Source organism: Pygocentrus nattereri, chromosome 20, assembly GCF_015220715.1.
Source record: "Pygocentrus nattereri isolate fPygNat1 chromosome 20, fPygNat1.pri, whole genome shotgun sequence".
Taxonomy (NCBI): domain Eukaryota; kingdom Metazoa; phylum Chordata; class Actinopteri; order Characiformes; family Serrasalmidae; genus Pygocentrus; species Pygocentrus nattereri.
The window spans coordinates 16,779,514-16,806,471 of NC_051230.1; the positions used below are offsets into that span (position 1 = coordinate 16,779,514).

The following is a 26,958-nucleotide window of genomic DNA, read 5'->3' on the forward strand; positions in this document are numbered from 1 at the left end:
AGCAACACGTCTTGTGAGCAGAACCTCCTTCACTGCGTTTGTTCATTGAAGCAGCAGTGCACTCCAGCTTGTGACGCAGCAGGTATTGAAACGTTTCATTTTTATGAGTCTATTTTAGCCACTTTGATAAAGGAATTGTGTTAGTGTGTTTCATGTGGTCACTTAAAACACACAGTGGGCTAAAAAATATAATAATAATAATAATAATAATAATATTTTTTAAAAATTCAATCAATCAACAACAACAGCAACAACAGTGAATTGAGTCTTCAGTCAACCACAAATATGGCTGCTCCATATCCTTATCTGTACACAGATACAGGCCTTGGATATTGAACAGCCTTTTACTGATATCTTTCTGATTTATAGCTGGGTTTGCATGACAGCTGAAGTGTGAGATTATGGCGGACCTCTGGTCTCAAAGATCAGAATGCAGCCAGGCCTCTGCTGAACGTGCCAACCCTGTCCGTCAGGGTCTATCAGCCGCAAGTTCCGAGTGCACGCTCATCCTTATTTGGGTCACTAGTCTACTGTACAAACACACATTCCACAATAGTGACTAACTGGACAGTCGCATGCCGGCGCGAAGTAGTGGGCGAACTGGATTTTGAGGAGACCAGGACCACTTACTTCCTTTCATAAATCGGGCAAATACAAGACCGTTTTAGCAGATCATGATTAACTAAGACAACCAGTTTATATACACTGTGGTTACTTAGACCATATTAGTGTGAAAAGTCATGATGAATTTCAGAAGTGGAAGGAGGAGCTTAAAGAAGTGTATCCCTCCATTTGCCAACTGTTTGCTGAGAATGTACAATAAGTCCAAGAATGTCACTCCTTACAAGGCAGAGATCAACATTTATTTATTTATTTATTTTAAACTACTGGTACAACTTCAACCTTCTCTGGCAGGCAAAGGCCTTGTTATCGATCTTGTCTTTAATAACTTATAGTCTCACAGTTTTATCTGGTGTTGCTGTGATTACTTGCCAGGCATTTTCAGGCAATCACTGATCACATTGTAATAAACGTACACTGAATTATTATAAACTCTGTTTTTCTGATATGGAAAAATTTTAAATACAGCACTAAGTAAAACTTTTCCATCGTGCCTACACTCAGATCAGGCTGTTTACGGTAAGCGGTATCATTACCTTGGCGACCTCTTTCCAGCTATAATAAAGCTTCAGACTCAACTACCTCAACCATGTAAACAGACATGTTACTTGGTCATGGCAAAGTTTAGATTTTCATTATTTGTTTTTATTTAAATAATACAAATATAGTTTTTATTTTAAAATGTAGTTAAAATAATTTGACGAAAATCTGCAGACATGACTAGCAGACAGACTGGGTGCCCCTGAACACATTACATGTTTTGTTGAATTTCTAAGTGAAAATAATTCCACATTATACAGAGAACACACTTTTTCACATTTTACGGCATGACCATTATTACTTTGCTGAATTTAAAATATTGGGAAAATAAGACATAAAAATGTGGCCTGTGCAAATGTTAAGGCACATTTTATACACAGATTAAAACTTGCAGAAAACGGCATGTTTAATTTTACTTTTGTAGAGGATCTATTTAATTATTTTCACTTAGAAAATCAACACAGCACATAAACTGACTGGGTGTATTCAAACTTTTGCATATGACTGAACACAGCATGCATGCACTTGTGGTCCACTGTTGAAAGACACAGAGAATAAAGTCCCACCTCCACATCCTGTATTGCTACGATTTGTCAGCTTTCTTCATTCTGTATCCATACAGAGAATCTGTCACGCAGTCATAACAAAAATCTAATATATGCTGGACAACACTAAGATAAAGTCTTCATTAGTAAAGCACTCAGAAAGTGTGATTACAAAAAAAAGCAAACAAAAAAGCAAACAAAAAGGACAAGCTCCTGATCACATATTGCCCTGCATCACTACTTGGTAGAGTCACATGCACTACCAACAATCAGCTGAGGTTAAATTAGTGACATTTGGTTTGGGAATATAGTTAAACTCTGGGATGTGCAATCTGCTTGCTGTAAGCAATAAAACAATATGTGACATGCTGCTCATTTAATGATATTGACTTCATGCTGAAAATCAGAAAATTAAGTTCAATCTGTGGGTATGTGAGGTACATAACTCTGCATGCTACATGTGATATGAGGTAAGCATAAGCATCATAAGTACAGAACTGTGTAAAATACAGGAGATTAATTTCTGTGATTTACTCAGATGTTGATAAACTAATTTGAAAATGTGTATGATTATAATATATTTCACACTAAACAGGATTTTTTAGGAGGTAAAAATGCAACATTAATTTGACTTCTGTTAAATTTCTGCAAACTTTCAGAAGCAACATGAACTCTTAAGCAACCAGAGTTATGTACAATGTAGGCACAGCAACAATTAATATGACCAATCGGCTGTGTCCCACCAATTCAGACTTTTGGACAAACGTGAAACGAATCTCTTTGCCTTCTTCTTCGTGACACGGGGTGCATCTCTAAAAGCAACTTTCGCAAACCAATGTTTTTGTGCATTTATTTGTATCACGTTTGGAGATTACCAGCCTCTAGGCAGCAATACAGATATAAATACAACAAAATATAACTTTTACAAAAATAGTGAGCCGACTTCTTTTGCTAGAAGATAACAATTAGAAGACCACAGGTTTTTCACCTGACTTCACTGCTTTCCACCAGTGAATGAATTTATAAAGCATTATCAGCAGGCCCAATTTATTTTAATGAAGGAATGATTAGGTGAGCAGGTATTGAGTGGTAACTGTACATACTGGGCTTCATCAAGTACAGCTTTGGAAATGGTTAAGCTAACACACTGACAGACACCAAATCACAATGTATTGTTCATTGGTATTCATTCTAAAGTTTGTGTTTAACAAATAAGTGCTTACTAGCCAGAAAAAATGACTATATAATACTTTGTTACACGTCTACAGCTTTTACACAGCACTGTATATTAAACCTAAAATGACACCGTCTCAATTGTGAATGGATTAGCTCATTTTAAATAAGGTACACCTTGGCAGTCTGTCAGTTTTTAAAAGATAGACTTTGTTTCCTTTTGAATGTTACCAAAAACACCCACAGGTTTTGATCTAATTACTGTAAAAAAATGAGCATCACAGCATGCATGTACAAAAGAAGTATATCTCCATTTCACTGGCAAGTCATCATCACGTCTCACATAAAAAAAAAAAATTGAAAACACTCGGTTTGGACATGTTCCGGGCTCTGTGAGGAGTATTTCTGATATGATTACTCATTTCAGTACTATTTTGGTGCACTGATAAACCTCAAACAATTGACGTCATTTGGAAACATAACGATACTGCATTTCACGAAACCTTTGCCTTTTACCACATTACTATACCTGTGTGTGACAGGTTACACAGCGTTTAGGCCAGCAGGAACTGAGCAACACAACAATTCTTAGTGCTGTTTCTTTTTCCACAAAAACAAAGAGTACAAGCTACCGTCACATCTGCTGCTGGTCTGCCAGCCTGATGATCAACTAGTGCACAGTACACATATTAGTCATGTGTGTCTTCTGCATGCACATGTACACATTGGTATGAATTCCTTAAATGCATACAGTGTTTGTTGAATGAAGAAGAGGCTATTTTAACCAAGAATAGCCAGCAGGCTTATAACTGTCATAATGTTGTCTGATGTGTCGTTTAGGCCTAGTAACAGATACACAGCCAAGACAAGTGCATAGTTAACGCTTTCTCTACAACCATAAACCACAACCATTCTGAATTGTGTCGAGTTAATTTGGTCATTTGGTAAGAGCGAATGGGTGGGGGTTTTGAGGCCGAACTGAACCCCTTTCAAACCACAGTGTCATAGGCGGCTTTCAATTACATTACAGAGCATCATCACTGTGGTAAACATCACTTTTTTTATGAAATAATCAGTAATCAGCAAGCAGGTTGACTGCATCTGCCTTACATTACTTTAGTAAGGTGGGCCTATATCAGTCAGCTGAAGGCAAGGTGAATCTTAACCTCATAAGCATGCATACCTATCCAGCCGATCATTATGCTTACGAAGTGCATTTCTCCAAATCTTCATGGGTAACTGAAACTGGCCACAGTTTAGAGTGTGGATGGCAGGAGATATGAAGGTATGTTTGTTATATATAAGCCTATTTATTAAGAAGTCACAAATGAAACAACGCTGAAGAGTCATGAAGTGAAGTTTACTCTCTGAACACAATTCTGAAAAGCCAAGTGTGAACTGGGTTGCTTGTCAAGAGCATAAAGAGTTAGCTATTTGAAGAGCAAGGAGGTTTTGATGGACCAGACAGACTGAAATAGATTTCAAACAACCAAACTATCACACCGGAAAGAGAAACATCCTTACTGGTTAGTAGGTGGCGCAGAGAGGGAGAAAACAGCCTCCTCTTCCTCGTATTCCGGTCCATCCTGCTGGTCGCTTTCGTCCACGCTCCCGTGTGCCCCGTAGCCGGGCGGTGGGGGAGGCGGTGGAGGCAGTGGGGGGAAGACAGAAGGCCCATCTAAGCCGGCTGAAGTGGGCGACATCCGGCTATCTGGTCCCTCCGAGGTGGGGGAATAACAGCCTCCCCCAGCAGTCCCTGAGCTCCCTGATCCATGAGCCGCGGGCTGCCCGCCACTCCCCGCGGCCGACAGCTCTTCTCCGACCACCGGGTAAATCATCAGGTCGGGAAGCCCGTCCGGGGATGTGCGAGAGGGCTGCTGGCGAAAGTCGCTCACCCGCACCCGGCTAGTTTTGGGGTAAAACGGAAAGTGGGTCGAGTCGGGCCCTCTGCTGCCGTCCGTAACCGTAACCCCGGTCCCTGACGGTGCGGTGCCCCGGTCTTCGTTCCTGACCTCCGCGTCCATGAAAAGCAGGGGGTTGAGGGTGACTCGAGAAGAGAGCCTTCCCTTCTTTCTCTGTTTTCAGCCTCAAGTTCCGCTTCCAATCTGTTTCCAAGTATTTGTTAAAGCGAAAAAACTTTCTTTGAGGGGAAACTAGCTCGGCTAGCTCGCAGGCTAACTGAACGTTAGCTAGCTCCGGCTAGTCCCACGGCACACACGATGCTAGCCAGGCTAGCTGACGGGCACACTTGATGAGTTATGTCTTCATTGTTTCCTGAGTTTCGAGTTTAGAGAGAGAGAGAGAAAATAAGAAGCCTGCTCCGAAATGATGTACAGAAAAAAACACCAAAGCCAGACGATAAGGAAAGATAACGAACCTTTCTGGCTTCCCGTAAACGCCAGTTCGTGGTAGCGGTCCACTTGACGGGAATGTGCGCTTTTATTGTCGGTGTGTGCGCCAGTCTTCTGCTTCTTATGTGGCTGTTATTTTCTTTCCAGTGAGTTCTGAAAAAAAACACTCCGAGTCGCTCTTTGAACCGACGCGCACTTACGCCCTAGTCTCCGACACTCGTCTCGTTTTTCATTCCTCTCAGTGAATCGGGCTGTAATGTTTTCCTCCTGCGTAAGTTGGCTTTTCTTTCGAGATTAGTTGGACATTTTGCCACAGCTGCTCCCAGTCCCACTCCTTTCCCCCAGACCCTGCTAACAGATCGCCGAGATGCTTGGAGCTCGAGTGTCCGACTCACGAACGAATCGTTCTTGTCCGTAAGCCCGCCGAATCGATTCACAAGTCCGACTGAATCCATTTCTTGCAGCACTTACGCAATAGCAGCGCGTGTGCTACGAGCTGAATGACTGAAATACATTTCCAATGTTACATAATGTAACGCCTCAAAATATAAAAGTACCGAAATAAGGTGCGTGCATTGCTTTGTGGCCACGCTGTAGCCAATTTCCGTCCCGGCGTTAATATGTGAATGGTTCGATTCGTTGAAACAGACAGTTCGAAAGAATCAGTTCGTTAAACTGAATCGAACAGTCTGTCAATAAACTCGATGAGATCTGTTGCGCCTGGAAATATTACAGTCATCCAAATAACGCTCCTCTGGCGGTTACTGTTCCAGGGGGACGCTTGTTTCATTTCATGTTTGCCTTCATATCTTCACGTTCGTGTATCAAATGTAAAATTCCAGCATCTTTAAAAAAGTGTCCTGCAGGAAGCTAGTGGTCTCTAATGGTAACCTTGAATCCAATTCCCATTAGAAAGCAAAGCCAGCAGATTTTACTCCCAATGGTTCGAATGGTATTTTTTCAACAGGGTATTCTTTGGAGCTCCAACTACCAGGAGCTGGACTTCAGGAGGTGATAAGAATTGGGGCAACATGACGAGCCGTGTCTACTATTTTAAATGTTGCTGAGAGACAAATCACCTAAACCTTCTACTGGACTGCACTGTTCCACTTTGCACTGATTGCTACTGATGTAGAGCATCGTGGTTTTTATCATTGAGCTTGTGCTTCATTAAAGGGGCATTGCACAGATTTGTCAAAAAGTTTACATAGTTAAATCATACAATTGGCAAATTCATTCAGACTGGTTTGATGTAAAATGCCATTGCACAATGCACCTTGCTTTGTGCACTGGGGCTTAGTCATGCTGGAACAGAAAAGAGCCTTACGCGGACTGTTCTCCCAAAGTTAGAAGCACACAATTGTCCCAAATGTCTTCTTATGCTGAAGCATCAAGATTCCCCTTCCCTGAAACTAAAGGGTCTAGACCAAACCCTGAGAAACAGCATTATCCCTCCTCCACCAAACTTTACCCTTGGCACAATTCAGTCAGGCAGGTAATGTTCTCCTCCATTCACCAAACCCAGACTCGTCCATCGGACTGCTTGATAGAGAAGCGTGTTTCATCACTCCACATAATATCCAGTCCAGTGGTGGTGTGCTTTACACCTCTCCATTCAATGCTTGCCATTGCGCTGGGTGATGTAAGGCTTACATGCAGCTACTCGGCCTTAGAAACCCATTCCATGAAGCTCCCAGTGCAGTTTTTGTGCTGATGTTGATGCCAGAGGAGTTTTGGAACTCTGCAGTCGGCAGAGCATTAGCAACTTTTATGCTTTATGCACCTCAGCACTGTGCAACCCGCTCTATAACTCTACATGGTCTCCCACTTCGCGGCTGAGTTGCTGTGGTTCCTACACACTTCCACTTTTCAGTAACACCACTCACAGCTGACCGGGGGAAGATCTAGGAGGGAAGAAATTTCATGAACTGACTTGTTGCAACAGTGGCATCCTATTACAGTACCACACTTTAATTCAGTGAGTTCTTTAGAACGACCTTTACTTTCACAAATGTTTCTAAAGGCAGACTGCATGGCTAAGAGCTTGATTTTATACACTTGTTGGAATAGGACTGAATAAAACACCTAAATTCAGTGATTAAGAGGTGTGTCCCAATAATTTAGTCCATATAGTGCATTTGTGATATATTTGAAATCCATATATTGCCATATTTCAGATTTCCGTATTGGGTGCAGGGGTACATACAGAGTGTTTATAGTAAAGTAGATCACAACAAAACTTTTTTTTCCAGATTTATTTGACTATTATCGAAATTATGTAAAAACTCAGACAATATGTGCAGGTTCACTAGTAATTTTGGATAGTAAATAAAATAGCTATATTTGTGTTGGGAATATCACAACCCCTGGTTCCCATCACTACCACTGTAACAAAACATATATATGTTTATCCACAATGTACCATGTTCATATTAAACCAATGATTTCATTTATATCTCTGTGACTGAAATATGCAGAAATAAAAAGAATCCCCCTTTTAGATGTCAGCCCCCACAGTTCCAGCTATATTTTTAAACCTGCTGTTGGCTTTACTTAAGTGCGACTTGGGTTTTTGCTGGAAATGTGGATTCAGACGTAAATCTGATGTAGCCATGGGAGCCTGGAGGGCTGTGGATGCATCTGCGTTCATTGCCACTCCTGTCTCCAGTCCAAACATCTGCTTCCTCTCAGTGGCATTTCCCATATGTACAGTTAGTAATTTGACTGAGCAATGTGCCAGCTCTAAATGTGATTTTGCCGCTATAATTCACTGACAAAACCCAAATCCTTACCATTTAACTGGACTATAGATTCACTTGATGTGATTAGCAGCGCTTACCACTGATTCTCACTACACGGACAAAACAGCCCAGAGAATTCTCACCATAACAATCTGTTTATGCAGCACAGCAGCATCAGTGGTAGGAGGGTGGGTAGGAGCATCATCACCTCTTATCTATTGTTATTATTTATTTATTTGTTTGTTGTATTTTTAATCTGTATTATTCCAAGTGATCTGGTTTATGTTATTTAATCATATTTGTACCTAATATCACTTTGATTCTGTTGAAATTGTATTTTAATTAATTTTATTACTGCTGTTGCATACATTTTATGTTCCTGTTGTCTTTATTCTCTCAGCTGCAGAAAATCAATCAGTAAAGCACTTTGAATTACAGTTGCTTGCAAAAAAAAGTGCTATACAAAATGAATGAATTGATAGATTTATTGATCACACTTTATGGTCAGATGCTGTCTCAAACATCCAGAACGTTTTTATTTTTGATACTTATTGAAAACCAGAACATTTGCTGTCTCCAGTTCCCCTCTACCTCATTGTCCCTCTGTGCCAAAGCTCTGACACTATACGGAAGCTCCATCACACACTCTGGATCTTTTATACCTAAGAAACATTTCTGAACATCCCACTTCTCTTTTCTCCTTGTTTTTTAGTGAAGGAAGGCAGTTTACCCAAAATGGACTTTCAGCTCTCTACAGTCTTTTATGTGCAAGTAGTTTGTGGAATTTTCCCATCTTAAAGGAACATTTCAGCAGTTTTCAAACTAACATGTTGGTTTTTTGCCCCTGTTACTCTTAAAAAAGATGCCTCTTCAGAGTTTTTGGTAAAGAACATGGTTTCTACACAGAATCATGAGCACTGAAAAATCTACTTGCATTATTAAAGGTTCTTCAGATTGATGGAGAATGTATTGTAGCTGGTTCTGAATAGAACCTCTTTGAAAAACATTCTATATAGCACCAAAAAGGGTTCTGCTATTGTGATACACACATACATTCTCTAAACCGCTTATCCTTCTGCGTAACAGGGGCTGCTGGAGCCTATCCCAGCAGTAGTAGGGTGGAAGGCTGTTACGATACTAGCTAGCAATAATAGAAGAACCTTTTTTGGTGCTTTATAGAACTCTTTTCAAAGGGTTCTATATAGAACCATCTACAGCACATTCTCCATAAATCTGAAGAGCCTTTCATGATGCAAAGAACCCTTTAATCATGCAAAGGGTTCTTTGAATGTTCATGGTTCTGTATAGAACCATTTTCTTTACTGAAGAACCCTTGAAGAGCTATCTTTTTAAGAGTGGGAAAAAACAAAAATATGCTCGAACACATACATAAACGAAACAAATGGGCTGTTGGAGAGTTGACCAGTAAGACTGTTATTTGTAAATGAGCTCTGTTCTGATTGGCTGCCCTGAACTGTGCCTTGTTCAGAGAGCTGTTCAGACTGAAACACTGCTTATGGGTTGAGCAGGAATAGGCAGTCATATACAAACGTTGTTTTTCTTGACCACTGTTGAGATAGTTACTCAAAGAAAGGTAATCCATTACAAATTACTTCTGGCAAACTTTAATTGGATTACTTTACTCATTACTTCTCAGAATAACTTCACTATTCATTACTTTACTCCTGTGTTACCCTCTAAAGCCCTGCTGGAAAGTACAAGGAAAAAACAACAACAGTCATTTCAGTACTTTCTTAAGAAAGAAACATCCAATGAGAGTAAACAGCATTTAAAAACCTTGTGACTGTCCATTCTTTGCGCTGAACAGGACATCCAATTGAAAAAACAAAAACTAACCAACAAAAACAAAAGAAAAAATGATTCATAAACTGCTGCCTTGGAGAAAAATCTTTATGAGTAAAGCATAAAACATACAAAAACTCTTCCTGAATGAACAAGAAGCAGGCCGGTTCAGGTGAGTTTGGGGCTCTCTCTTCTTCAGCAGGAATCTTTAACCAGCAGCTTCATATTGGCAGGATTATGCTTCAACTGAAAGTAATGGAAAAATGCCCTTGCATTGCACTGCTCATATTTCACAGTTGCTGTAGTCGACTGAAACAGAATGCATGTGAAAATTATGCACCAGGACAGGCACAGATGCTATATACAAATAAAATATATGCATATTGTGAAAGTACTAATGGACCACATTCACCAATACCATCCTTAGTTTTTTCTTAAATTTGTTCTTAAGAAACGTCCAAAGATCTTTCTCAAGAACAAAGTCTTCAGAAAGTCTATGTCAGACTCATGACATCTTCTTAAACCGCAGAATTGTTCTCTCCTTTGTGCTCTTGAGTGTGTGTAGATACTGCTCTCACCTAAGAACAAACCCCGAATAAGAAAAAACATTGAATGTCAGAATCTTTGTGGAAACTGTAAGTAGGTTTTAAGTAGGTTATAAGAAGAATGGTTGGTGAATGAGGCCCACTGTTCTTAGCCGTGCAAGTAAGAGAGTTTTTATTATGTCAGTAACTATAATGTAATAATTTAATCTGTAATAATGTTACATTACCTATTTAATTATTGCTGCATTACTATGACATGTTGCTTTGCTCTGTGTTACGCCCAACATCACAAAAACAATTAATTTAAACCGGCACTTTTTGCAACGTCCCATATCAGCACTCTATGGATGGGAGAGTGGAGGGTACCTTTTGAAACTGTAGTGTTTGTGTAACATACCCAGTTTAACTCTTTTATTTAAAGAAAGTGGAGAACATTAGTTTTTCCATTATAAAGGCCCTTTAAAAAATACAGCCGCATTTTTTCAAACAAAAATCTATCTGCTGCATCTGTATCACACAGTCAGTCACTATCACATAACTGTAACATTTTCCCCTGATCTGAAGAAAAGAACAGAAAACCTGGTGGCCCTGTTTAGAAGCCAATAAACAGTTGCTTGAGTCTGATGTATATTGGATTAGAAAACACTGGAGTATTGCTTTGCAGTCTATCTGTAGCGCGTGTAATGTGAGCTCCTTTCAGTTTCACTTTCATCACTGTCCCTGTCTCTTGTTGCATCTTCCTAGTGTCCCTCCATCTCTTGCAGCTCATCTCCCATCACAGCCCTCCAGCACTTACACCCCTAACTGCTTGGCGGACTGCTCTTTTTATGCTTCTCTCTCACGTCTCTTAAACAGATGCTAGCAGAGCGGGGGCCTGACGTGGAGCCTGCTGACATATGCTGTCACTCTTCATCAACTTCCTCCTCTTCCTCAGCCTCCCCCGCTTTCCGTGCTGTGGCAAGCTCCGGCTCTGACATGATGTGACCTCCCCTTGATTCTCAAAACCCACCCCCACAGTCTGCACACATGGCCAACAAACAGGAGAGGGGGTGGAGGGAGGTTATAGCGAATAGTAATCAAATCTGGGGTCTGTAGTGCAGCTAGGAGGCTAATGTAGCTTGAAAGTGACTGAAGCTTTCATTCACCTGTTAGCAAATGTACATGCTACGTATGTATTAAAAATATTCTGCATAGCAAAAAAACAGCAGTACACATCTCAGACCATCATACTGGTTGTACCAAGTGTTGCAGAGCTGAGATTAACACGCTGTAATGAGTATATTACTGTTGAGATTTTTGTGATTATAGCTTAAGACATGGATGTAATTTATTGAAAAATGGAAAAATGATTGACGAGACCAAAATCATCATAAAGATCAAAATCATGCCTTAAGAAACTTGTGCTGCAAGCAGAATCATTTATATTTATATTATAACACATATTTATGCATTTATCTACATAGCAAATGACTCATTTGTGTTGATTATGCTTTCACCAAATGCTTCAGTCTTATGTGCTCTTCTTTGTTAACTATAAAAAATGAATGCAAATGGAACATTTGTTTCTTTTTTACTTCTTTACCAAATATGTATCGTATTATGGTGCAAATAGAGCCCTAAGACAAACAGTGTACATGTATGAACTCTACTGACCTCATTTGTAATAGATCAGAAAGGGTAACAAAAGTGAAAGTTTCATCTTTATCTATGGAAGAGTCTCTGTTTGCTAATTATCCGTGACTCAGATTACATTATGATGAAAACATCCCACATCACTTCATCTAAATCTTCAATTTATACTAATGGAAAAGTCTATTAGTACAAATAGCGTTACTCCTTTAAAATCAGTAAATTGTGACATTTACTGGCATTTACTGTTGATCAAAACAATCTGTATGATGACACTTTTCAGCTTCAGCTCGAAGAGCCTTTTAAATAAGGTACAACACAGGGCAGGCAATCAGAACAGATGGTTTATTTTATAACGGTCTTAAAGGCACAGTAACAGAAACAGAGTGTTCAATTCCAAGGGATAAAAATAGTCATGTAAAAATTTATTATGACCATTCTTGGTATATAAAACCACACCAAACCACACCAAACACAACACCAAAAAAAAAGCATTAAAACTTTGCGCATCTACTGTTTAAAATACAAGCATCCAGTTCAATGTTTATTTTATGGGCAAATAATGTACATGTAGGACCCCCACTGACTTTATTTGTTATGAATCAGAAAGCCTAGGACTTCTGCTACACCTCTATCAGCCTAATACCTTTGGATGAGCGTCTGTTTGCTAATTCTATGAGGTAACTTCATCATCATGACATCACATCTCAGTAGAACTGCAAAACCTATTGATCGTAGAAAGAGAAATCCATTGTTATTCTTGTAGTGCCCATATCATGGGAATCACTTGCTTTCTTTGAAGATAAAAGTTAGTAGTGAAAACTGAGTAATGAAGTGAATAATAAAAACAGTCTTACTTCTAGAGTATATGAATATGACATCACATACCGCTACAACTATTCCTATTTATAGTAATCAAAAAGCCTTTGTTTCTTGAATCAGGCATGTACAGCATCTTTGAAATCTGCCAGTCGACAACATTAGCAAATAATGCTTATGTAGAAGATCAGCTGTTTGAGTCACCAGAGCAGATGGTGAAGAAAAATCATGCAAGAAACCCTTTCCATCTTTTTTTCATCTGAGGTGCAATAATTCATTCTTTGTGCTGTAGGTAGGACTGGGCTACTTTCTCTGCGGCATTATTGGAGCACACGGCTGGGCGCCAGGCTACGTGATGGGGGGATGATTTGTGGGGAAGCGGGACGGTCCTTTGTTCTCTCTTACAGACTGCTGGCTGCTGGAGCCGGGCATAATGAGATTCAAAGCAGGGTGCAGCTAATCGTCTGTCTTAGAAGGTAAGCCGAGTGTAGGAGCAGCAGCACCTGCTGAGGAGGCCTGTTCCAGCTTCTCTCAGTGTGTGTGTGAGTGTTAAAGCAGCTGTTGAGGAGTTATGCTCCTCCTGTCTGTCAATGTGTCTGTTAAGAGAGAGGGCATACCTCAGGGAGGAAGCAGTCGAAGATGGAGTGTCAGGGAAAGTAGAGTAGGTGCACTATTGAATCCCCCGCTGCATATACTTACTGGTGGTGTACTGAGTGTTCTGCCACAGCTGGGTGTGATGAATGTGTATATTAAAGTTAACAGTGGAAACCCTCAGTTTCTCCTACACAGTCTGAGCCCCATTAATGACATAGGGCACAGTTCCACCAACGGCCAGTAGCCTGTCTCATTAAATTCGTACACAATTCCCCCTCATCCCAAATGTAGTTGATCAGTCAAAACATGTTGGGTGGAGAGCTTCTTTAGCTTTACACTGGAGATATAATGTGCACTGCGAAAATGACAGCTAGGAAATATCATCATATGCAAACATTTGAGCACACCCCCATGCCACCCTGCAATTGACATGTTGTTTATTTTCTATGTGAAAATAAGTCAACACATCCTCTATAGGAAACACATGAAAATATGACATTTTACTGAATATTTTACTGCACAATTTTTCCTTGATTTATGATGTTGAAAAAAAAAGTGCCATAACTTTTGCACAGGCCACATTTTACGTTTTATTTTTTCCCTTTATGTTAAATTCAGCAAATAAACAGTAACTGTGTATTAAAATGTGCAGAAGACATGCAACTGAACAATGCCCAGACTTTCACATATGACTGCAAAAAAGTCTCATTTTGAGAATGTTACAAGATTATTTAAGCTTATTTAAGCTTTTTTTTTATTATTATTATGTTTAGGTTTGCTTGTTTCAAGACATAATGCACACCATTTTCCTTATTTCAAGAGTTTACCTTTAAAAATGCCATATTTGTCAGTATGAGACAGAAAAAAACACTAGAAAAAAATTACTTTAAATCATAAATTTCATTGTACAATATTCCTACAGAATTCCTACAATATTCCTACTCTCTCAATGAGAAACAGTAGAAGTATTTACAAGATTTAAGATGTTTTCCCTTGCTAAGATTTTTTGCATTGTGGCTAATACTTACCAGCTTACCACTTAGCATTGTGCAAACATGTTTAAACCACCACATACTTACCTCAGACTTCAGACTGGTCTCAAATGGATGTGCTTATGTGGTTTCCATAAAAAATAGACAAAAATACAGAAAAAAGCCAGACTTCAAGATAACTGTGCCACTGTTTTAGTTATGACACACAATGTTTCTCTGATATAAATACAGTTTTAGAAACTACACTATATTGCCAAAAGTATTCGTTCGTCTGCCTTCACACACATATAAAATTGAGTGAGAGCTCATTCTTAATATAGGATATGTATAGTATGTCGGCCCACCCTTTGCAGCTGTAACAGTTTCAACTCTTCTGGGAAGGCTTATCACAAGGTTTAGAAGTGTGTTTGTGGGAATTTTTGACCATTCTTCCAAAAGCGCATTTGTGAGGTCAGACACTGATGTTGGACGAGAAGGCCTGGCTCTCAGTCTACATTCTAATTCATCCCAAAGGTGTTCTATCAGGTTGAGGTCAGTACTCTGTGCAGGCCAGTCAAGTTCTTCCACACCAAACTTGCTCACTGCACTGTTTTTATGGACCTTGCTTTGTGCACTGGTGCGCAGTCATGTTGGAACAGGAAGGGGCCATCCCCAAACTGTTACCACAACATTGGGAGCATGAAATTTTCCAAAATCTCCTGGTCTGCTGAAGCATTAAGTATTCCTTTTACAGGAACTAAGGGGCTGAGCCCAACTCCTGAAAGACAACCCCACACCATAATCCCCCTTTCACCAATCTTTACACTTGGCACAATGCAGTCAGACAAGTACCGTTCTCCCGGCAACCGCCACCCATAGTCATCCATCAGATTTCCAGATGGAGACGCGTGATTCGTCACTCCATAGAACACATCTCCACTGCTCTAGAGTCCAGTGGCGGAGCTTTACACCACTGCATTCGACGCTTTGCATTGTGCTTGGTGATGTAAGTTGGATGCAGCTGCTTGGCCTTGGAAACCCATTCCATGAAGCTCTCTACACTGTTCTTGAGCTAATCTGAAGGCCACATGAAGTTTGGAAGTCTGTAGCGATTGACTCTGCAGAAAGTTGGCAACCTCTATGCACTGTGCGCCTCAGCATCTGCTGACCCCACTCTGTCATTTTACATGGCCAACCACTTTGTGGCTGAGTTGCTGTCATTCCCAATCGCTTCCACTTTGTTATAATACTGCTGACAGTTGACTGTGGAATATTTAGTAGAGAGGAAATTTCAGGACTGGACTTGTTGCACAGTGGTACCACACTGGAATTCACTGAGCTCCTGAGAGCGACCCATTCTTTCACAAATGTTTGTAGAAGCAGTCTGCAGGCCTAGGTGCTTGGTTTCATACACCTGTGGCCATGGAAGTGATTGGAACACCTGAATTAATTGATTTAGATGGGTGAGTGAATACTTTTGGAAACATAGTGAACATAACTCAGTATATTTGAGATTACTTAACAACTCAACACTGTCTGAAGCAAATGCATGATAAAGGCATGCGGTTTGTATGAAGCTTTCATAATTTCCCTGCTAAAAAAAGAAAAAAAAACAGCATTAATCAGTAGAGCTGGTCGCCAGCAAAATCAACACATGTTGTGATGTGGTTGCTGGTATGCTAGTCAACCAGCACAACCATGCTAAGTAATCAGCTAAACCAGTACCAAACCAGCATAAAACTGCTTGGACCAGCATGAAATTCATCCTGGTCTGTGTTAATTTAGCAGGTTTGTTAGCTAAATTAACCTATGCAGATATTTTGTACTACAGTTAATTCAGACCGCACATTCTGATGGATTGAGAAAATTCTAGCCAATGTATCATTTGTGATGACAGCATATTATTGACTTGATGAAAACAACATTCAGGTTAATCTGGCAAGTACTGAAAAAGCTGAGCTGAACTTGATATTGTGACAGGTTTATGGAGCTATATATAAAACAAAGGCTACTCTGTTTTTTGATGGAAGGAATGGCCAATATAAAAGCACATTTGATACAGTGTTCAGGCTTATTTACTTTCCTTTGTTCTTAATTTTGCAGAACTGTTGTATAAAAGCAATAGAACCCTGAAGATTATGTGTTATTACACATAACATCACAGCTGTAATGATCTATAATCATCCTTAGCTTCTACCAGAGACCGAATCACAGCTGTAATAACACACTCCCTCTCACTCCCTCTTTATTGCATGAATAGTTTCAATAGAGAGCTTCTTCACTGAAGGCCACTAGGCCACAAATTCATGCATTCACATAGGACTCATATGTGAATATGGCCGGAGATGCATCACAATTCTCTTGTAACAAATCTTCTTTTACATTAGCATGAAACTTTAACACAGTCTGAGTGTCACCTGAAAGCAGAAATGTGTATTTTGAGGAATTTTAGCATCATTAGAATCCTGAGAAAAAAAGTGTGGCTTGTCCAAAGGTAGCATGTGCCCTTAAAAAATGAATGCGATGCGAGTTTTAAATTTCAAAAATGAGGGTGAAGCTATGAAAGTTTAAGCAGTGTTCTGGCAAACTTGAAGCAGAAGAGTTCTCTCTTGCACACATCTGTGAGAAGAACACACAAGAGTGTTCACACACTTACAAACGCAAATGCATAAAAATCACACATAATAGTGTGGTATTGCATACACTGTTGATTACTGCCACGATTTTACAACATTTAACACTCTGTTTTGGAGGTAAAATACTGTATTCATCATGTTTTGTGAAATCAAATTTTTTCTCTAATAAAAAATTACCTTTGTTGATGTTGGGCTGTACCGCACAGCAGTATGGGATATGACAGCAACTGAAAGTTAAAAAAGCCAAAACATTTGAATAAAATTCCTGATTCATGTTGTGGTGTTATATTGGATTTATTTATTTGTGTGTGTGTGTGTGTGTGTGTGTGTGTGTGTGTGTGTGTGTGTGTGTGTTTATTTATACATTTTTTTGGATTGTTTAAATGCTGGAACATTGAAATGTTGAGGAAAATGTTATTGTTTATTGGTGTTGCCAGATATAATTTTTTGGTCACGTTTGAGTAAATTTTAAGCAAAGTTAAAATGTCTGTAAAACGTGAGTTTGCATTTTTTAAATATTTGAGGTATAATAAAATGTGAGCTATGCTGGTGTCTCAACTGTTATATACTGCAAGTGATGTGCACTGAAATACAATGCAAAACATATTGAATAAATACGTTCACTAATATTGTTTTGTTTAAATGAACACTTTTATAGCTTTAGTAAATTAAAAGTAATATTTTTCTTCCTATCACTGTCATGGGAAACCTTTGGTGACTTTACAGGAAGAGGAAAATGTTTTAATGCAAGTTAAACTTTCAATATAAATTATTACCAATTTTGGATCATTTGAATTGCTGTATTCATCATCTATTATATTCATCCCACAAAGTAAAGTGCTGCTGGTATATTCACAAAAAAGATCTACATTCATCATCACTGGCATAGCCTTAAAGGAACATGTATGCTACTATATGAGCTGTTGTTTTAATGGGGCCCCAAAATATATGCTCTCCTTTTCCTCGTCTTGATTTAAATGTGTTGGAAACTACATGGCCTAGGCTGCCTGCACCACACTTCCCTGAATTCCCCTGGGTCCCTGGGGGGGAAGCAGATGGGCATATGGCTGTGGGTCATCTAAGGCTACAGTCAGTAGGGCTGGTAGAAGTTGTCTTTTAACACTGACTTGAAGTGAATTCCTATCTCTCGGCATGAACTAAGTGTTAAAGGGCATCTTCTGCATGGAGCAATCAGCACACCATTAGCATTTCACTCCTGCAGCCACTGGTGCATTAGGAGAAGAATCCTCAACATCATACACATTTCATAAAGCATTAATATAAGCTATATGGTGAACCCTCTTATATGTACTGTATGTAGGACCCCTGGCACGAACTAGTTTTTGGACCGTAAAGCACTTTGAAATGTACGCATAAGATCATGATTCACTGAACATTTAGGACATTGAAAATCATGTATGACATTTATCTCTATATATAAATGTTCAATGAAACAGACAACTTATATACATGACACATAGATGATGTGAGGCTTTGACAACCAAGATTTAATCTGAAAGATAAAAGGCTCAGGTTTTCCCACAAGACCTTCACTATATCTCTAAAGCAAAGTTCTCTTTCTCTTTACTGTTTATATCTTGAAATTAACCAACTGCACAGCGGAAGACCATTTGGAGAAAAGCTGGAGCACAGAGGAATGAACAGTTGGCACATAGAGAATGTTTATTGGCTGGCCTACATCAAAGAACGCCAACTAGACGCCTCTGAAAAAAACGTCTGCGAAAAAGAACCTTCAGCAGCAGTTTTGAAGTAGCTGTATTAAAGTATACAACACTATTCAAATTCCAGAATAACATCAGAAGACATACAGTAATATGAAAAAAGCCACATAAAGCCCACTGCAAGCCCTTAAACCTCCAAAGCCCAGTGAACTGAGATGTTTGCAGATTTCACGGGTGCACTTATGTCGTGTGGATCCCACGTGTGGAGAGCCGTGGCAAAGAGAAAAGAAAAAGCAAGGAGATTCGTGTGGTAATCTAATTTCTCCTGAGAGCCACTCTTGTGCGCATCATGCCACCTAATTTTGCATGGTGTTATGAGAGTCATTACACTAAACAGAGCATTGTCACACTAAATTACACACGTGAGTGTGCCTCATTGGCCTAAATTGAGAGAGAGAAATTTCACAGAGCGATGGTGATTGGAAAAGGTGAGGGTGTAAACATGTTTTGCTGCTTCATTAAAAGCGTTGGATCAGCCAAAAATCTAATGTACACAATTTTCCCCTTACCTTTAATGCAGTCAGTCAGCCATGAAAAGTTTGGTGTCCAAAGTTGGCTTCTTTAATTTGGCACTGGTGCTCTTAGTCCAGGGTCAGAGTAGGAGTTGTTTTCAGACCGGGTGTTGCATGATGCAGACCAACCCACCCCAAACTCTACTCACACACACACACACACACACACACACATACACACACACACACACACACACACACACACACACACACACACACACACACACAAGGTGGCTAACTAGGGATCAAATGACTAATGAAAGCTTTTATCTTAAATGAGACATACTTATGACAGTTAATTCTCTTCAAGTTAATGCTAGTTAAGTAAGTTTGGGTTAGCGTTTCTCACTGACCGCCTGCTCACACCTGACCTCTTTAAGTAGCTTTTTCATTCTTATCTTCCTTGTTTTTTGCAATTCTTCCGACTCTCCCAACGGCACTGTGTCAGACTATTGTTGCTAACAAGTAATGGAAGCTTACTATCATCACGAACTTTGAGTTCTTGCATATCTGCAAGCTCTTTTTTATGGTATTGTGCAAAAGTCAAACCACCCTTAACATTTAGTCAAAAAGACCAATCATTTTAGAGCATCAGAAAAACAACAGAAAACATACATTTAACAGAATATTACACTCAACGGCAACATATACACCTTCCATTCATTTCAAGAGACTTGTTTTCAGTTTCTCTCAGAGACGTTTAGAAACTTAGAAGTTTCATTTTCTGCTTCTCACAATCCACGTAATCCGCTGACTGGACTCTGGGGTGGTCAGTCCATTGTTCTGAGAACACCACCAGCTTCTTTGTTTGATTTGCAATTTTTGTCCTTTTCTCAGTAATGGCTTTGACAGCTTCACGTCCTCTGAGGCACACAGCACTGAGTCGTCTTCTCACAGTGAAAGGATGGACAGCAACACCTGTGGATGTTTATTTTGCTCTGAAGCAAAAGTGGAGCTTGATTTTCTCCTCTCTGTCAAAGACTCAAAGAAAGGAGTGCTTTTCTGATGGTGACAGTTTTAATGGTCTACCAGGTTCTGCACACTTGGTAGGAGTTAGATTTCAATCACTGAGAACCTCCTGTTTTTTTCACTTCACCTTTTCCCTTCCTTATGCATGTAGATTATCTTATATCTAAACTCCTCAGAAACAAAATGTCCTAAAATGACTAACACGCATAATACACAAGTGTACTGCAGTTTTGTAAGTTGATCTTGTGAACATGCGTTGACAACTAATTCAACAGTGATCACTTGCCTGAGTGCTGTTTGTATCAGCGTGATTTGGTTTCTTGTACATGATCAGTATCGGTAGCTGCAAAGCAAACACATACGAGAGAGAGACAGAGAGAGAGAGAGAGAGAGAGTGGGGAAGAAGGAGAAAGAGAGCGAGAGAGGAGTGAAGAGAAAGCTTTGTCACAGAGAAATGCATTTTGTGGCATGGTGCCTACAGCAGAGCAGCTTTAATGGCATTTTCAGATTATTCTATCCCAGCATCCCTTCTATTCCTGTATGAGGTTGCCCTGGCTAGACTGACAGGAGCGTTCAAGGGAGCCAATAAGCCTTCTATCACTGGAAGCCTTTCCTTTTCCAAAAAAAAGAAAGAAAAAAAAATTACCAAGCACGAATATCAATAACAACCCTTGCCTTAAAGCCTCTTGTGGAAGCCTTTTGTAGATAGAAAAGCTTTTGTCCTCTCTCGGAGCCTCTTAATGCAGGCTGACTGGCATTAATGGCGTATGTGTACAGCTGAAAGGAGCCTTTTAGCCTGCTGCTTCGACCCCAGACAGACGTTATAAAAACCGAGCTGTGGCATGGCGTAGCATTCAGGTTTGCTGCTTGAAACGCTTCGCCCCAGGGCTTGGCTCTGCAGTGTGCCGAGTTCAGGATTAGGTCTTCATTCTGTTGGCTCACCTCCCATGGAAGAGAACGAGTGACACCATAAGCTATTAATGTGAGTCACCTGTTCAGACACATGGTAGATGCCAGAGGGCCTGCAATAGTCTTGAATCTGAGTCTACATGAAATTTAAATTTTTATGCCTCTCGAACAGAGCTTTGAATGTTGATAGTCTGATAAATTTACTTCCAGTCAGGTCAAACAATTTGCTGCCATGTGTAAAAAATATTCTTGGCTTAAATGCAGGCAGGTTCATAATGTTTATGCTAGTCAAGACATGTTTGAGATCCAAGGTTTGCTTGTCAACTACTTTTGGGGTAAAGGGGAAAACTGTAAATTTGATATTTGTAACCATTTTAATGGTCTTATCTGTTCAATCTGAAGGTATATGCTAGCTAAAGGTTAGAACATGAACCCAGTGCCTTGCCTCTCAGGATCTGTGTGAAGTATGGATGGAGACAGTGTCTCAGGAGAGCAAGAAGCACTCATTCAGACAACGTGGCATGGCCTCAATAAAGCAGTCCATTTATCAGAGGCCACTGACAATAGGAGCTATGCCATTTCAGCAGCCAATTATGGCAGAGAGGGAGAGAGAGAGAGAGACAGAAAGTGAGAATGATGTCATCTGCTCTTCTCTGACATATTAGCTGAGTTCATCGTATCCTCTTGCTGGTCAGGGGAAGTAAAGCCACCCTTCCATCCCCACCTCCCAACTTTAACATACTCACTGTGGACACATATACGCCAACACTCCCTCCTCCCCCCAAACCTCCGGCCAGGGTGACACATGCGCTGCAATCTGTGTCTCTCCTCCTGCTTTTAAGGGCCCACTGGTTTATTCATGAGCTTCCTATGGTCGCTGTCAACTTGTATCAGGTGCATGCAAAGCCAGAGTGTAAATAATAAAAACTCCCTAGAGATGTGTTCGGAGCTGGCCTCCTCTCTCCGTGTGCTAATCTCCTCTCTGGAGTAAAGCTGCAGGCCCAGTCAATTCTAACAAGCCAAATACTAACTGTAATTCACAGAGCAGAAAGCATAGGACAGGAAACATGCTAACATGTTAACATTTGAAAAAATAAGGCATTTACAATCATTTAGTTTCAGTGTCATACTGCATTAGACTATTATGTTGCAACAAAGTGCAGATTCTGGGGCAGACTTAGTTATGCTGGGATCTTTCAGCCTTGACTGATCGCCCTTTAAAAGACCATGTGATTAGCGTTAGCAAAAGTGACTTGTGGAGGCAATCTATCAGGGCTTCTGAGATGATTCAATAAGGCCACTGATGAGATAGTTGGATCAATATGGCTCCATGAGAAAATCCATGGAGTAAAAAGACATGAATAGCCAAAGCCTTCTGTGCAACTCTAAAAGAAACCTATCACCACCAGCCTGGCTACTTGTGACTCTCCTCCTTGGAATATGTAACTAGCTAGTTTGCTAGCTAAACATGTATGTCCTATCTTTGAAAGTTAAACCCATTTTAGCAACAATGCTAGCATACTGCAGCTGCGTGTTAAGATGATACAGTCCGGAATTGATCTACCTGACTTCCATCATTGTATATTTTATTCCTATATTGATTCAAAGCCTGAGCCATTTCTGTTAATAACCCTCTCTGAAGAGTCACTCAGTCAACATTCACATGACTGTGCGGTTTAATTCTACTTGATCTGCCAAATTCCCAAGGGCAAACTGAGAAAGGAGAGTGCATATCTCTGCAGATGGGTGTAATTAGGGGTGCACATTGTTATTACAATCATATCAGTATCAGCAGATATTTGCTTTAAAGGATGATTGGCATCACACAAATGCTTAAATTTGACAGATTTTTCAAAGACTATGCTCTATACCAACTGTACTATATACTGGAACAGCAGAGCATTTAAGCTATACTGGACTAAAGCATATATATGCACATCAATACTATACTTACAGTATACTACAGAATATTAAAAATGATGAAAACAGACCTAAAACATATTTTCTCTGTTTTTTGAAGAAGCATGTTTTGAATTAAACTTGTTCTAAAGAGATACACTTGAATAAATGTTTTTCTTAACATACTGAAGCATATCGCTTGCATTTTAGTTGCAGTATAACTTTAATATTTAACTAGAAATGTGCCTTTCCTGAAGGAAACGCAGGATAGTTGCGCAGCTGATACTAATGGAAGTCTATGCGAGAAACGAGGGATGGAATAAAGGAGTGAACTCGTGCTTGGGGGCTGCCCTGTATGCGAAATGGTGTCAATCGGGCAAGCAGAAATACAATAGATTATCATACAATTTTTCACCCCAGCCATTCTCAGTATAAACTCAGTGCTACTTTAAAAGAAGTTCCACCTTAAAATTCAATGCTACCTGAGTGCAGTTCCACCTTAAAAGCAGTTCTACCTTAAAAAATCATTATGTGTGCTGGTAAGGCTGAGTATATTAGGCTGGGAGCAGGTGAGACATTGAGCTCCGTGCGTGAGTTTGTATGTGTTGTGTGAGAGAGGGGGCCATTGTGACATCATGTCTGGCAAGCTGCCAACAGTCTCCCCATTCATTTTCAATGGGACAAAAAATCCCAGATTTTCTGCACCTGCACAGAATCCGTGCATCCGATCAAAAAGCTGTATACAAGCCGGACGGGACAATCTGGAGTTGGAACGGTGTCGATATCTTGAAAACTGCGGGACTAGTTACGCAGCAAAGAAACGGCAGAAAAATAAACAAAATAATAATAAAAAGCGGAAGAATGATATAAATTGAATAACAGTATAGTTGCAAATCAAACATGGGTATTGGTACACATGAGAGTGGACATTTAAAATATGTGTAGTAGACAATTGTTTTAGCAGTGGACAACTCTAACAACTGACAAATCTAACAATTCTCTAATTGGTGTGTGATATTAATTGCAACATAAATGGTTTCATAGCACATATAAGTGTATTTATTAATATTGAAATATAATTTAAAATGCACTTAATTGCATTTGAGCTGTAGTATAACTCAATAAGTACATACAGCTCAGTACATCCAGTAGTATATTTATAACAAATTCCAAGCAAAATAACATGTTTACAAAAGCAAAACTAAATGTATTTAATGTATATTTAAATATAGCTTAATTACAGTTCACATACACTTAAGTTTCATACATGTTCCAAAATAATACATATAGTATGAATTAATGTATGTTTAAACTGCAAACATTAAAATGATGTACTTTATATATGAAATACACTTAAATGCATTTTTCCTTTAAAAGAGAATCCAAGTAGATGTAGTCCCAATTTCTGCATTTTATAAATGTTTATGTATCAACACTTGCATTGGTGGATATATACATGAAAATATTGGATATCAGCCCACAACTCTAATATCAACGCATCCCTAAATGTAACAATACATCTGTTCTAAGCAATGCATCAATTTTTGTGTACATATATGCTAACACTAACAGACATTGTCTATTGTGGGACAAATGTAAAGGCCATATGCTAACATTTATAGATTTCCCTGCAGTTAACACACTGGTAAGGGAGTATTGGCTTTATTTAAGGGAGTATTTAATCTATCTGAATTCACAGTCGATGTACAGTTCCGTGGCATTCTAGTCACCGTTTTTTTGTCAATTGTGTGCTAATAAGGTTTTTGGAGGCCAAGTGAAACTCTTGGCTGTTCTATCACTTACTCTAACTAGCCTACCATGACCTCACATGATGATGCTTGGACAGATCTCAACTTGACTGGAAGAAGCCCCGAGAACAAGTAACATTTTAGCAGACTACAAATGACTTTCCCCAGCGGCTCTTTATGCCAATTCTCTCTGATAACTGAAAGCAAAAAGACTCATTTTGCCTGGGGTGAAATTTACATGAGGATTAATTAGGACTCTCGCTTTCTTACTCTCTCTCTCTCTCTCTCTCTCTCTCTCTCTCTCTCTCTTTCCCCCTCCCTCTCTCTCTCCCCACACATCTCCACCAAGAAGAAAGAGTAGCAGTGTGTGGATCAGCAGAAAGAATTCAGTGCATCATGTATAATATGGACTTAAAAAAAAGACGTCTTTGCCTCCTTAACAACTGAACAGGATTATTCTGACGTTAACAAACATGAGCATATATCGTGACCTAGATAAGATCAGAAAATTCCTAACACAATTGCTTTTCATAGAAAGTCATGCAGAAGAGCTATTATACAGTGTATTAATGTATTATGGAAACTCTACTGCTTCTTGCTCCCTTAAGTCAGTTCCAATTATTTGTGCTGAACTCACTCAACAGAAAAAAGCCAGTTATTGGTCTTGGCTTCTGCGTCTGAGAAAAGATGTTGGTTCGCCTGCGGATCAGTAGGCATGCTTTTGTCATTACTGGCAAGACTGACACTATTTTTATCCAGGCGTACCCTGCTGGTCCATAACACGCTTAAAAATGTTCATGACTCCATCAAAAGTATGATTAAAAACACTGTGCAAAGCTCTTTACTTCTTTTAAAAGAGACCAAACTGTGTTTTCATGTTTTATGGGGCTTGGATGGCTTTAAATTACAGCATAAAGTCTACTTTCCTGATATATATATATATATTGTTTCTGGGTCAAAGACTTTATATAAAAATGACAGCTAACATTGATTATCATGGCACTTGTAATAAAGGCGTTTTGCTCCTATAGGCAACAACACATTTAAGCCAATGCTCCAAAAATACTGTTGGGCTAGTTATATGTATCTCATCAATACACTGTTTCATTTCAACGTTACATTAATAAAATTTAAGTATATTACAACTCATAAACGTACACTTAAATAAATGATTTTGGTTGAATGTATTTAAGTGCATTAAGTAGTATTTGAAATATAATTTAAAATGAACTTTTTTAATTTTACATTTTTAAAAATTCCAAGTTAAATAACTGTTGTGTTTGAAAAAGCACTCAAAAACACCACTAAATGCAGTTAATATATATATTAAAATATAGCTTAATTACAACCAATTTTTTCATAAAAAGTTCATATTCCTAATTTATTATTCCTTTTAATGGTTACACATTAATACATACTAATTGTATTATTTTGGGACACTTATGACTGTTGCTCCTCCATGTGCAACCAAAACAGCATGGGCTCTACAAGGTGCACTGTGGTATCTGGCAACAAAACATTAAACGCAGATCCTTTAAGTGCTGTAATTTGGGAGATGGATCCACCACAGATCAGACCAGTTCTTACAGAACATCACACAGATTGGATTGAGGCCAGGGTAACAACTTGAAATCTTTGTCTTGTTCCTCAAACCCAGGGGTGCCCAATTCTGGTCCTGAATATCTACAACTCTGCAAAGTTTAACTCCCAACCTAATCTAACACAACTGATCCAGGTAACCAAGGCATTCAGGGTCATCTGACTATATGAACCAGGTGTGTTAAATCTGAACTCTGCCGGGTGGTAGATCTCCAGGACCAGGATTGAGTACCGCTGCTCAAATCATTTGCCAACAATCTGTTGTGCCATGAAGGGATGTACCTTGTCCGCACTGATGTACAGGTACTTGCCATGTGTCAAATTGATGTCCACATGAATGCCTGGAGCCAGGGTTTTACAAACTACCTCTACTGGCTTGTCATCACTTTCCCAGGTAAATGCCACACACATACTGTGATGTAAGAAGAAAATGGGAAGGCAACCATCTTACATTGCTCCAAGGTTCAGTTCTGATGTTTGAGTGCCCACTGTAGGTGCTTTGAACAGTGAACAGGGCATGGGCACTCTGACCGGTCTTTGGCTATGTAGCGCCATAGACAGCAGGGTGCACAATGTGTTGTGACACATTCCTCTTATAACCACCACTAAAGA

At 39.5% G+C, this 26,958-nt stretch overlaps 1 protein-coding gene across 2 annotated transcripts in view; it reads right to left on the minus strand.

Moving 5' to 3' along the window:
- rasa1a (RAS p21 protein activator (GTPase activating protein) 1a) overlaps positions 1-5,622 on the minus strand; it is a 41,725-nt gene extending 36,103 nt beyond the window's left edge. Inside the window, exons 1-2 of one of the 2 annotated variants that reach the window (XM_017724944.2) lie at positions 5,257-5,622; positions 4,404-5,153 (exon numbers count right to left, since the gene is read on the minus strand). In XM_017724944.2, coding sequence (XP_017580433.1) covers positions 4,404-4,903 — 500 coding nt within the window. In that variant the 5' untranslated portion in view covers positions 4,904-5,153; positions 5,257-5,622. Of the gene's footprint in view, positions 1-4,403; positions 5,154-5,256 lie in introns of those variants that run through there. The other variant, XM_037531600.1, reaches the window with a different exon arrangement.
- Positions 5,623-26,958: the final 21,336 nt, after the last annotated feature.